The sequence below is a fragment of the Dermacentor albipictus genome, chromosome 8 (genome assembly GCF_038994185.2).
Source record: "Dermacentor albipictus isolate Rhodes 1998 colony chromosome 8, USDA_Dalb.pri_finalv2, whole genome shotgun sequence".
NCBI lineage: Eukaryota > Metazoa > Arthropoda > Arachnida > Ixodida > Ixodidae > Dermacentor > Dermacentor albipictus.
In genome coordinates this window covers 1206118-1219283 of record NC_091828.1, presented here as the reverse complement: position 1 = coordinate 1219283, position 13166 = coordinate 1206118, and the positions used below count along the sequence as shown (strand labels likewise).

Below are 13166 nucleotides of genomic sequence, written 5' to 3'. Positions count from 1 at the left end.
TACCGCAAAGCTTACAGTGGAAACATTTGAATTCGCCGCTCCCATGGAAAACAAAGGCCGTCATTTCTGCCGGAAAAGTGTCGACTTCTTCTTAGATCGTTAGGGGCCATTGTTGATCGAATTTTCTAAACCTGGAGAGACTCTAAATCGTTTCAGATATTGTGAAAGGTCGGATCGGCTGCGTGTAGCAATCAAGACCCCATTGGACCACAGATATCCAGTGCATGTCCAAGGGATGTCCCACAAAGGATATTCTGATGTCCGTCGGACATCCCTAGAAGTCCCGATGATGTACTACGGATGTCCGTAGGATCGTCCGGCGCAAGAGAATTGCACATCCAACGAACATCCGTCGTACGTCAAAATCAAATATTCGGACGTCCATAGGACATTTGAAAATAAGCTTTTCCTTTAACAAATGTCCAGTGGATGTCCCGAGTAGTATACCTTTAGGACATATAGTGTGCAGGATGTCCGCTGGATGTTCAGAAGTAAACATTTCAAAAGCAAGTGACCAGTGGATGTCCGAAGGACTATACGTTCACTTGTGGGATTTCCACTGGACGTTCAGAAATACGTTTGCCCAAGGAAAATGACCACTAGATTTTCTAAACAGTATGTTTTTAAGTGCAGGATGTCCACAGGAATATTCCTTTTAAACCCCTAGTGAAGTTTTGTGTAAGCTATGCCGGCAATCTATGAATCTCCTTGACGATAGTGAGGCTGCACTTATGCGATTAGTGGCTGAAATTTATTGCCCTGTGTACAAAGAATTGAAAAGCAAGGCTTATCAGCCTGCTGTGCTTCATCAGCAGGGCCCGTCGCATGTACTGTATCATATGGCTTAGTGAAGGTTGAGGTCTAGCGCACTGCACTGGAAGCGAACCTTTGCCAAAGGATACAAGGCAGTGCCAAAGAAAAATTAACCATACCTAAAAGCCTGTGTATTTTGGTAAAGCTGCAACTTCAGTAACAACCTACTACTGCTACTGAGCCAGCCATGCAAAAATACCATATGTAAAATAAAATCGTAGTACATCCCACAGCGAGTGGTTTGTTCATCAGTGCACTGAACATGAACAAAGCTCAATGCATAATCAACAAATCTTGTCAAAATATTTTATTGCAACAAAATATCAAAATGTTTGATCGGAGCAGAGTAACAGTATTGAAAAATACTTTGCAAATATTGTTACAAAAGCTATATAAGATGACTAGAAATACTGGTTCGAGCTGTCATTCCCTGAATGTGATGGAAAACATAAAAAGGTGCAGCTCAAACAAAGCAAGTAGCCTACAGCCAATGCTACTTATTAGGTCACCGTCATTTTTGTTACATGAAATATGACATCAAAATGAAATTTGCAAGCAAAATTACTAACAAGAACAAAACTAGACAGCACCAAACACTTTTCAGGCTGAGAATACAAGGCAAAAGCAATTAAATGCATACTAAGACAGCTGACGCACCACACCACAAGTGTTAGTTCTCTCCAAAATACAATTGAATACGTCCAACTGCAACACAGAAATTGCAATGGAAGTAACCAAAAAAGCATCTGTGATCATCCAGGCCAAATTTTAAAAATGCTTAAACGCAACCACCACTAAGCACACCAACACCAGTCCACACATGAGTACAGCGTGGGTTGAAAAATTGCTGAGGGAACTATTGACATCAACAACAGCAAAGAATAAAATAGAATTAACAAGGCTGAACGACCAGATAATTAAATCTATATGAAGAGAATGAATGTGATTGAATAATAAGCTCGCGGGTGAAAGATAAAGCTAAGAGCTCCAAAAAATCAACCTATTAAGAACATGAAACTTGAACACACTGTGTTGCTTAATACACGAAGAACGGAAACATACAAATTTTTATCCTAATTTGCCCACAACAAAATGATCAGAGCTTAATAGAGAGAACAAAATCACGTGTTATGACTAGAACTGCTACAGATCAGAGCCTGCTATAGGTTAATGAAGCTGAAAGCTCAAATAAATAAATCTTCTCAAGCACATGAAAGTGTTCCCTGGATAATGAGTACTGATCACACATTGCTTAGCGCATATAAAGAAAGACAAACAAATTTGTACCTCAATTTGTAGCTTGTAGCATAAACAAAACAACGACCTGCTATGACTAAAACCACTACTGACTAGAGCTTGTTGCAGGTGAAAAAGCCAAAAACTCTGAGAAATGAATCAGTATCAAAGACATGAATGTGTTTCCTGGATAATGAGCACTGACACGACATACTGCTTATGAAAAAGCAAGCACACAAATCAGTACCTCAATTTTGGCTACTACTAACCACTAGAGCTCTGAAGAAGAAAAAAAAATCTGTCGTTTCTTGTGGCAAGAAGCATTAATCACAAGAACCTACAATGGGTATGCATTAAAAGTAATCTGCAGAGTGATAGCAATGAGGTTGAGCTTTTTACACAGCAATGAATAAACAGAATAACTCGCAAATAACAGCGATACATCAGCTGAATGAACAGCATGAGTGCAGCAATGCGAGATTGTTAGGGTCAATCCACAGCAATGCATCCTTCTCTAAAAAAATTGAGTTTGTACTAGGTTTAAAGAAATGGAATGCAGTCCCGCAATATTTTAGGTGAAAGTAATTTTTCGACATGAGAGGGCAACTTAAAGTTCATTGAATGACGCAAATCCAGGCGTTAGAAAAAGCACAGCCATAGTTTTAATGTTTTGTGCATTGTTGTAAGACATGCACTTTTGGTTAGATAAACTTATGCTTCCATTGAAGGAGATTTGCATAAACAAAACTTTTCTTCCCTCACAAAATTAAAAACGACCAAATTCGATAAATTACACAAAAATGGTAGCTTAGGAAAACATGGAACTACTACGTTAGACCTGCACCTAAAGCATACCATCTCTTGAAATTTTATTTGGATCTAATATTGTACACTTTTTCTAAAGAAAGCTTGAATTCCTAAAAAATATTTTAAGAAATTTTTAGACATGAAATTTATGTGGCCCTCTCGTTTACAAAATATTTCACCCAAGAAATTTTGTTAGCTCATCTCTTTATACCTAGCGAGACAATTCTTTAATAAAAAAATGAGAAATGGTGGAGTTTTCCACGGAGTTCGACATGGAATGATTTTACGGTAACAGCATCAGTAGAAAAAAAATGTAAGAAAAAGACAATGCTGAAATACGAAGAGTAAAAGTAACTCAGTGCTGCTGTGAAGACCTTTGGGTACTTGGTAGCTGCTGTAATCGGGCACGCTGATACCATGGCAGTGGCAAGGGATTGGAGTACAGTTAGCAAGGAGGGTACTCATTCAGCATCTGATGGGAAGACAGGAAGGAAATCCATTTTTACTTGTTGCCAGTATACAACATTCAGTAAAACAATTGAACCTATAACATGTTCTTCCTTTGCTCTTGTTTGTGTTGCATCTGCTCCCATAATGAGTTAGTACCTAAAAGCATAGACTCATTCATGGCCATTAGGAACTCCAAAAGGTTCACAAGGCAATGAAAGCCTGTGAGGTGATACAAACACATAATTACTGCGCAAAACCTAGCTTCAAGGTGTCAACGCACACTGTATTCAAGGCCACACTGCCAACCCTGCTGACTACTAGGCACACACCTTATGCAATCTTCCCTCTATACCCCCACCTTATTCCACACGCTATAAATAATGCGTATCAATATACTCCCTCGCAAGGCACGTATGTTCTTATGACTCCCTGTGCGTATGCTCACTATCACTTAACCAAGGCAAAGAAAATTGTGCGTAGAAGGCTGCAGGTCGGGCAGGAGGTTCACACCAGCTATCACCTGTATTCAAACTGTGTGCACCTTCTACAGAATAAAACACGTCCAAAGAAAAAATAAGGGATTCATTTGAATTCGAGGCACCGTAGGACTTCATAGTGGCATATAACACTGAGTTGAAGGTCGCACCTCAGATTACGAGCTCTTGTGAGAGGCCGATGAAGACTACTGCAATAGTTCCATTAAAAAAATTTACCTTCATTTGAGTCTTCAATGGATGCTGCAGGCTGTTGTTTCAGGGCACCTGATGCCCTTTCTGGCGCATGTCTTAGCCATGACTTGATGGCATCTTCAACAATCGTTGTGGTTCCTTGCGGAAACTGTGTTGCAGCAGCTGGAATCCACCAACATATATATATTGTTAGTGTAGTAACCACATTTTCTTCAACAGTGTCAACACATGTACAAGAATGCTGCCGGCATTGACAAACCACAATGCATCTTGTAAAGCCAAGACAAGTTGTTTTCATCTGTATTCATGTAACAGTATGTACCGAATGCCACATTGCTAAGGAAATCTCATATTCCCATTAGCGCTCAAAATTTGCATATGTATTGCATTGATGGTCCGTTTTGTGTAACATGTTTAGTGTGCAGTATTTGAACTATGTGCCGAACAAAGTTGACATAAATCGTATCCTACTGCTGGACTATTATTTCTTAAAGGCATATGTGGAAGTGATGCTGCTAAGGAAGAACATGTGCCAAGTCAGAGCTATGTTTAGCAGTAGTTGGCCACAAATGAGTCGTATTGGCAGTTGCCGCAGCTTGAACTTCAGACATAGCATAACAGTTGAAACAAACTCACGAAACAATGCAAGCACTTGGCAGAAATGCACTCAAGAGGAATAATAAACAATGACTATGAAGTGCTTGCACACAGCGAGCTGCTTAGAAAAATTGGTCACGAAGCAGGACACAATGAGTGCACATGCTCCGATTAGTTTCCTAAAGTCCCCATAACCATGTGAAATAGCAGGGCAGTGTTGCAACTGTCTCAAATTTCGCTTTATCAGCAGAAGAAAACACAGTATCAGGCTTACCGATGATTGCACTTGAAGCTTTGAGGTTTGAGAAATTGAGTTTGTTTTTTCTTCCAACCCAAGAGAACTTTGAAGCCAGCTCGTCAGATAAAAGGTGTGCCAACATGCGCTTGGTTGCAGCGTTTGCATTCTTTCCGCCAAGTTGCATGAGCTCACGCACCTGCAAGATGACAGGGAACTTGAAGAAAATGCAGTGTGGACCACACATGGTTATCTTAATCTTTTACAACCTAGAATTTGTTACACACCACTGAAAGAACAGCTTGCATACTTTGTCATGAAAGAATATCTTGACAAAAAGTACTTTGCAGGTCCTCAAGTAGAAGCTCATCTTTTATCAGTGCTGAAATATCTTTGAATTCTTGTGCACCCTCAATTAGGATGCGCGCCCTATAGACATGGCCCTTTTAGCAATACACCTGTGTTCAGAGCCAGCAAGTAAAATCGTGGCATCATACAAGTTGTTTATAGCACTGATGGTTTATTGTTCTAGCCAATACACAATAAACTGCCCAGACTACTGGAAAAAGCTGTAGAAAATGATAAGGCTATAACTCACATTATTCTCTATTTCTTGAGCACATACAATAAGATATTTTGATATATATACTGTATTAAAACTTCCTATGCTAATCCAAAAAAAAATATTGCATACTATCTCAACTACACACACACACACACACACACACACACACACACACACACACACACACACACACACACACACACACACACACACACACACACACAACCATAATAGCAGAGAATTGCTTCAATTGGTCATTTTCCCGGGAACTACCATCAGTTTTGACTATTGGAGCCCACATTTCAATTTAAAAGATGCATGGTGATACTTACCAGTACTGCAACTTTTTCTTTGTCAAGCTGCTCACTGAAGGCTAACAGCCTATCCAAGGAATCAAATGGCTTGTCAATAAGTGGCAACGTTGTAATCACTGCGTGGGCTGGCAATACTTCACATAATTTGTTAAGCATCTCTCCATGTTGCTGCTGTGTAAATCGGATGATGTTGAGAAGCCTAAGAACGTGTTGCTTGAAGTCTACAAACAGAAAGACGAAAGCATAATGCAACAAAACATGCTAGATAGTATTGCACTATCCGCTACACAAGAAGGGTATCAAATAAACTCATGGCACAAAGGCAATTGCCAAATGCTGCAGCAATACGCCTTATATTAAAGATGGTGTTCCGCATCAAGCTAACTTGTCCGCAAAGTGTCAGGTTCTGTAGATATTCCTAGGGGTGGTCAGCGCAGCCCGGACGAAGGACAAAAGGAAGTGGACGATACAAGTGCGCTTCCTTTCGTCCGAGCATACTCCCTTTTGTCCTTCGTCCGGGTTGCACTGTGCATCCCTAGGAATATGTTCAGTCACCAACTCACCCAGCTTTCTGTGTTAATTTAGGTTCTGTAGCCTGGCATTCCAAGCAGAAACAATGTTACCTAAAAATATTAAATATTGCAGCTTACTGCTGTTCAGCGTCCTTCGACTAGGATGTAAGGACAAAGATACAATAAACAAGTTCTTTCACACAAGTGGTACAGCATGCATCAGCCTTAGGAAATCTTGTTTGCGTGCACAATTAAAAATAATTTCCCTATATTATTAATATAGCGGCCCCTTGTTAAGTACCTTAACTGAATAATAATGAGGTATTTACTAACAGCAGCACCAATCCAAAATGAATGTTATGCATGTCACAAAAGGAAACTTGAATACAGTAAACAGCAAAACCAAATTTAGGCTCAAACAATTAACCCTCTTTAACACCGAACATACCTTTACAGGAATCATTGCTAGTCTCATGTGCTCCGTTCACATAAGCTCCCAATGCACCATTTAGTCTACAAGAGACTTTTGGTAAACCTACTGTATCCAAATCGGTGTTTACTTTCTAGAACGAAAGTGTAACATATTTTACTGTTTTTACCACCTGTCAACATACATGTTTTGCGGCCGTTTAAAGTAATTTTGTTAGATAATTGTTAGCTTGGAATGATTCCTCTTTTTGGAAGATTCCTTTAGAACAAACATTTTACTCACTCTTGACTGGTTTACACGATCATCCCCCATATTTTCCTTTATATACAAAAGTGTTTATCAATGAGTTACCTTGATCTCTCGCGGGTGATGAGTCAAATGGACGCGAGCGTTCTTGACCTAGAAAAAGAAATTTCAGCTACATTGCTCTGAGAATTATGCACACAGCATACAAAGTCCTTACTTCTATGCATAAAATGGCCCCAGAAGAAAATGCAAATTATCGCGTAATCTCATGTAGGGTCACAAGCAATTTTTTGTTACCATAATGTATTCTACATTTAACTTGTAATATAATGATGAATTGTAATACTAGTGAATGACCAATAATAAGTAAACATATGAGTTCAACATCTTTTCAGCATGCTTTCTCCAGAGGCACTTAAGAATCACTTTATTATTACTGCAATACCCTCTCTGTGGGATGTTAACAAGGTGGTCTACAAAGTGTTGTCATCCCTTTGTGTCTGCGTCAGTTCGTTCTGTAAACACTATTCTGGTTTACAAAAAATACAATACTAAACAAAGCTTACATATATTATCTGGCAAGGTGACAGGCTAGAGTTGAATGATGGTGCAATAAGTGTTGTCAGTGACAAAAAAAATGAATAATATGTTTAGACAAACAGAGTAGCTTTAGATTCCATATAGATGAAGAGCAGAATAAATGTATGATAATGCCTTCAGCACTACAACTTATAAACTCTTCTAGGACAACATTTCAATCTAGTCCCATCAATATGTAACAATCATCTGGCTGTCCCAATTCTTGATGTGCCTTATTTACCTCTTGTGAACTCACCTGACATGCTGTGATCTTTAAACAGTTTTGATAATGATAACTTATACACTAATTTAAAGTGAATATGCTTGCATACATAGTGACAACCAGAACGAACATTTCTAAGTGATAAATAAGGGGAAACAAGTATCACAAAGAACCTAGAATAGCTCATGACAGTTTATTATTAAAGAAAAATTTATCTCTTAGTTCTGCAAGGTTAGTTACTGCACAGTTCCCTATCTTTCTGGTCTTGTAGTTCACAGCTACAACATAGAAATATAATGAAGTGTTCCTCTCCAATTAAATAGTATTTAATGCTTCTAGCCAAGACAAAAAATGAACTTCTTGTGTGTACTGTGGGATGGTACATATGCAGCTGCAACCATGCACTGGCATTACATAAGCATTGACAACAAGCTCAAAGACAAAAGATACTTACCCACACAAGAGGTGTCCTTCTCACAAAGTGATGCCAATTCCTGAAAATCACCTGCATAAGCAACAAGACCTGCTCACAGCTGTACTAAAATCTGCAATCGTGCCATGTAATAAGGCAAGTGTGGTGACAGAACAGGGTCAAGCCCAAGTAGACACACAGACTAACTTCCACAAGGCTTTTATTAGAAAGAGGTGCACATATTTATGCCTATATGCTTATCAGTCACCAAGCCTTTGTTGATGTCTGCTTGTGTGTGTATGTGCCTGTCCACGTTCTGTCACTGCACTTAAAATATACCAAGTACGTATGTCTACAAGCACGGCTGAACCTCAATTCTTCTGAAAGTCTGCTTATATTTTATATTTTTGCTACTTGCCACTTCAATCAAGTACTGACGTTATTAAGCAACATCTACACTGGACCCTCAAGGTGCAGCAAATGGTGGTTTGCTGTACTACTGAGGTCAAATGAAACGCGAACAGCGGAGCGCGCGGCAGAATCACAACTGAAGGTATAGTGTGCATTGTCCAGTCATCACCTTTAACAGGCACACCCCCGTTTCACTATACTGCACAATGATGCTCCCCCTATATTGCAATTTTTTTTCTGTTTTAGTTCTCTATTATTTGAAAGCGAGAAAAGAAATGAAGAAAACAGAAGCTATAATGCCCCAGTATGGGGTGGGTATTATTTTATGGTGCGGCAAAACATTACGGGCTATGGACATCAAATGAAACGTGATGAGCAATGCACCTGCTATAGCGTGCACCTCATCATTACTGCAAAGTCACCTCTTTTCACTTTCAAATGAAAGAAACGTGAAAGTATTGCAGCATGCGGGTAGCATCATCACGCAGTGCGGTCGAACGATGTGCATGTCTGTCAATGGCAATGACTGAACGGCGTGAACTGTACCTTAAGTTATGCTTCCACCACGCACTCCGATGTTTGCTTTCATTTCACCCCAACAGTAGCCAAGGAAAGTAAACAAAGGTCATAACTTTTTGCAAATTTTCTTCATTGGATTTAATTACTTAATTCTCTTACACTACATGACCATAAGCTCTTAGCACAAAAGAGAGACACCTTAAAGGCCGGTGGCATAGCCAAGATTCTTTCGTAAAGCGAGAGAGAAGAAAGAACAGATGGGGTACTCTGCCAGCTCAGACCATGCCTCCCCATAATAATTGATCCTCTCCTTTTCTCAGCGTGGTCTTATTTGTGCGTGCCTGCATGTACTTATTTGTAGCACAGATTGCCTTCCGCCAGTTGGGTAGCTGCAATACCCACGAACCAGATCAAAGTGCTTTATCACACATACACACACACAAAATAAGTGAGAGGAATTTAAGGCAGCAAAATGGGCAAGTTCGTTGGGGCATTTTGGCATACTTAAAGAGTGATAAAAAAAAGGATGCAGTACACGAATAAGATAAAACGTGCATTGAACACAGGCAGATACAGCTTGTACTGGCCAACAGCACTGGGAGCGATATTTTAAACAAATGTTGCCGGCATGTTGTTAGTAAATAGAAAAAGAAATGAAGCTTCTTGCTTTCACTGCAGCCTTCAGATTATTCTCCACATTCAGCAGAGGCCAGTCCTGGGAGATCAATATACAAAATATTATACTACTTACAATTTATTACAAACAGGGGAGCTGCCCTGTGCCACCTACAGAATGACGAGAAAGTTTACCCAGTGGGAAATTCCTAGGAACAGGCACTGCTCCTTTTCGTTGCGTTTTGGCTGGTGTTTGTGATGCCTCGGAGTCATCAGAGTCTGACCATGGCTGAGGTGGTTTCCTTGATCTCTTCCGTGGAAGATCTGAGTCTGTGTTCAAATCTGAGTCCTGTTCACTTCGGTTGAGCTTTCTCCTTGCCAACTCATAGGTTCCTGAGATGTAAGAACACCCCCTGTGAGTACTTGTATTTTTACACAAAGCTCCACAGCTAGCGACTGGTACATACCAAACAGCGCCTTTACAGACACCTCAAAGCATTTCCAAGAAGCATCCGGCATTGCTGCTTTTTTTACCATTGCGACAATCTTGTCTCCTTTAATGTGCTCTGGTGGCCAGGCACACCGATTCCCTTTTATCCATGTTGATGGTACCACTTCAACTTCTTGCAGGGCCAAAAACTCAATGATTGCATATGCCATCTAGAAAAGAAAACTATGCTTAGAGTTTTTTTACGATCATGTCTTATTAATGGCTGCATTCACACAATAGCAGTAGCACTCAAAATGCACTAACCATGTATAACAGAAGCTACTTGCAGTAACAATGAGACTAAAATCTCCTACACAGGTGCAATGTCTGGTTTCTAGGCAGTATGCAGCTGTGGCAACACTATATACTTGTTACGGAAAGGGAACATCACCATTTTTTGCAAGTTGCGTACATGCCATATTTTAGGATGAGATAGGGAAGACACAACACAGATGCAAAGTCTGGATGAACTGAAGGGTACGGTGTACCACTCTTCTTTAACTAGGAATTCTGGACCAATAATGCATGGTTCATTTGAGGCCTTCAAGTGGGCAATGTTTTTAGCCAAAACAACATGCCCATTTTGCAGAAAGCAGCAGTCCTTGTCACTTAGAGAAATAGTGAACTCCCTAAATGATAGCATCTTGTGCTGAGGAGGACAGCACCCCGGCAGGAGCAAACCGTGTGTATGTTGACGGAGCAGTGCGGGCTTCTCATCCAATGGATGGACGATGTTTGCTTCAGACTGGGACTCCACCAAGCAGTTGTACAATTGCTGCAGTGGCTTGCCATGTTTTCGCAGCTGTCGCTTGATTGTCTGCATATGATTCTCAAAGGGAAATGCACTAAAGGAATCTAAATGCCCATATCTTTGAACATCGGCAAAAAGGTGTATTAGGCAGTGCACATTGAAGGAAACGTGCTCATCTCCATAAAAATCACGAAAGTCTCTGACAAAGCAACGCAGGAGTTCTCCAGCAAACACAGCATGTTGGCGACAGAGCTGCGGATTAGCAAGTACAGAGAGAGAGGTATGAAGGACGAGGAAGTGCTGGTACAGGCGGTCTGTCAAACAAAATTTAAGAACAAATGGGCCAGTGTAAAAAAGAAAAAGCCTGAATTCAACAGCCTTCCAGCGGTCTAATTCATCAAGACCTCGTGGTTTGCGATGAAACTCACTGGGAACAGAAGCTCGCACAAGGCTGCTCTTTTCATTGAAAGTTTGACGTTGGAGTGGCCCAAAGCGTACGGGTAGTGGTCCTGAAGTCCACAACGTCAGAAGCTTCTTAACTACACCTAGCAACACAAGGTGCATGTAGTCCAGGGGTACATCATCCACACAGTCAATTGGCAAATCTAGGAGAATGGAATCCCCTTTGTGATGTTCACTATCATGTTGTTCTCTGAAACTAATGTTTGTGCGTAGGAGGCAGTCCATTTCAAGAAACACAACTTTTCCGTTCATATAAGTCCCCTCCACAGTACATTTTGGGCAGCCACTATAGCCACCATGCCCTTTAGTTGCCATTACAAAGGCTCGTGCAGGAGCATCACAAATGATGGCCTTCACACTTACTTGAACAACACTGCCATCTACAGCAACACCTTCCGAAATCAATTCTTGTAACTCTACAACGAATGGCCTCAGAAACTCCCTCGAGGATGCTGGCTTTGACAGCCCGGCAAAGGCACCAACAAGAAACGGTGTTCCATCGCCACAGGCGTGGGCAATACACTGAATAGGCCACAACTGCATTTTCGAACTTTTCGATAACGGAAGACCGTCTATGTTGAACGACAAGGGGATCACAGAAGGCGGGTGTTCGACATGACACAGTATGCGTAGCAGCCCAGCTTTAAGCCCAAAATGGCAATATTCCCCGGGCTCTAACGGTGTTAACCCGCACCTCTCTTGCGCTTGGCGCGGTGTGCGGAGAAGAGCTACGACCGTCTTCGGGTAGTTCTGCTAAAGAGGGATGGCTTCGTAACAACTTCAGTAAATCTGTAACTGCCCTTCTTTTGATATTGTGTTGAACAGCCCACATTCGCAATTTTTCTCGAAAGTTGCCTTCCGTGATGTCTTTGTCAACACTGTGTGTCTCCTCCTTGTCGACAGGATTCGCAGAAAGTGGGCTGCTTTGAACAACCGCATAGGAAGCATTGTCGACAGCATATGTTTCTAGTGAGCGTGTATGAAAATCGGCACGCCGATGCTCGCCGCTGTCCACTGCATCGCAAATGACGGCGTCAGTTCTATTCTGAACATCGCGGGGAACTCCGGCTACTTGCTTCGGCGGCTGTTCTTGCGGACGTTGATCCTGCAACGGGTGCTCGCTTGAGCACTCAAGAAGCGCCAAAGATTTCTTCGCCTCTCGACACGCTTTTTCGGAGACGTACAGTTCAACAGAACGCGACATCGAATAAATACACTTCGCGCCTAAACGCGTGGCGCGGGCGTCACCAAACAAAAGACAATATGGAAACTGTACCAAGCGCGCGCAAACTCTTTTTCGAAAATTGAACCTTAATCGGATGAAGGTAACAAAGGAATACTCACATCTTTGCAAGAGAGCTCTTCGCACGCCACCGAACGGTACCACAGAACACCTGTTTGAGGCCAACGTACGCAGCAGCAAAACCTATGACAAACTACAGAAGCTACAATGCTGCACATATAGGCAAAGAATAAGGAACCAACTGAACCAACTATAGGCGCCGGGTCCGCCGGGTCACGTGGCTCAACACGTGGCTGCAAGGAGTGCGAGGCGCATATCGAGGGGAAAGGGGCACGTAGGTGGCGAGGCGCGGATAGTCAAGTGAGGCCTCTAAGCACCCCGCACTCCTCGCTGCTCGCCCTCTCAGTTCGCTCTTTGTAATCGCGAATCGCGGTGGGCGAATGTCATGGTGCCGACGCAAGCAAAAAAAGAAAAACAGTCACAGTGACGTTTCACTTCGTGAACGCGGGTGACGCGCATGCGTGTATGTGCTAATAGCACATGCGACGCCATCGGCCTTCAGCGCGC

General features: G+C 41.7%; 1 protein-coding gene across 1 annotated transcript; it reads right to left on the bottom strand.

Annotated features, from left to right (window-relative positions):
- Positions 1–1105: 1105 nt before the first annotated feature.
- On the bottom strand, positions 1106–12810 carry LOC139048708 (uncharacterized). The gene is made up of 7 exons (XM_070523204.1): positions 12701–12810; positions 10121–10313; positions 9849–10046; positions 5725–5927; positions 4867–5026; positions 4020–4157; positions 1106–3328 (listed from the first exon to the last, which is right to left on the bottom strand). The coding sequence occupies exons 2-7, from the start codon at positions 10311–10313 to the stop codon at positions 3318–3320; spliced, it is 903 nt and encodes a 300-aa protein (XP_070379305.1). The 5' UTR covers positions 12701–12810; the 3' UTR covers positions 1106–3317.
- Positions 12811–13166: the final 356 nt, after the last annotated feature.

Bases quoted from the DNA above. Each gene is read 5' to 3' on its own strand.
- LOC139048708 (XM_070523204.1), bottom strand. From the start codon at position 10,313: ATGGCATATGCAATCATTGAGTTTTTGGCCCTGCAAGAAGTTGAAGTG. The intron at 5,928-9,848 runs GTAAACTTTCTC...TTCTGTTTGTAG, and splicing joins TCCTAGGAATTTCCCACTGG to ACTTCAAGCAACACGTTCTT. The intron at 5,027-5,724 runs GTAAGTATCACC...GTCATCTTGCAG, and splicing joins AAGAAAAAGTTGCAGTACTG to GTGCGTGAGCTCATGCAACT.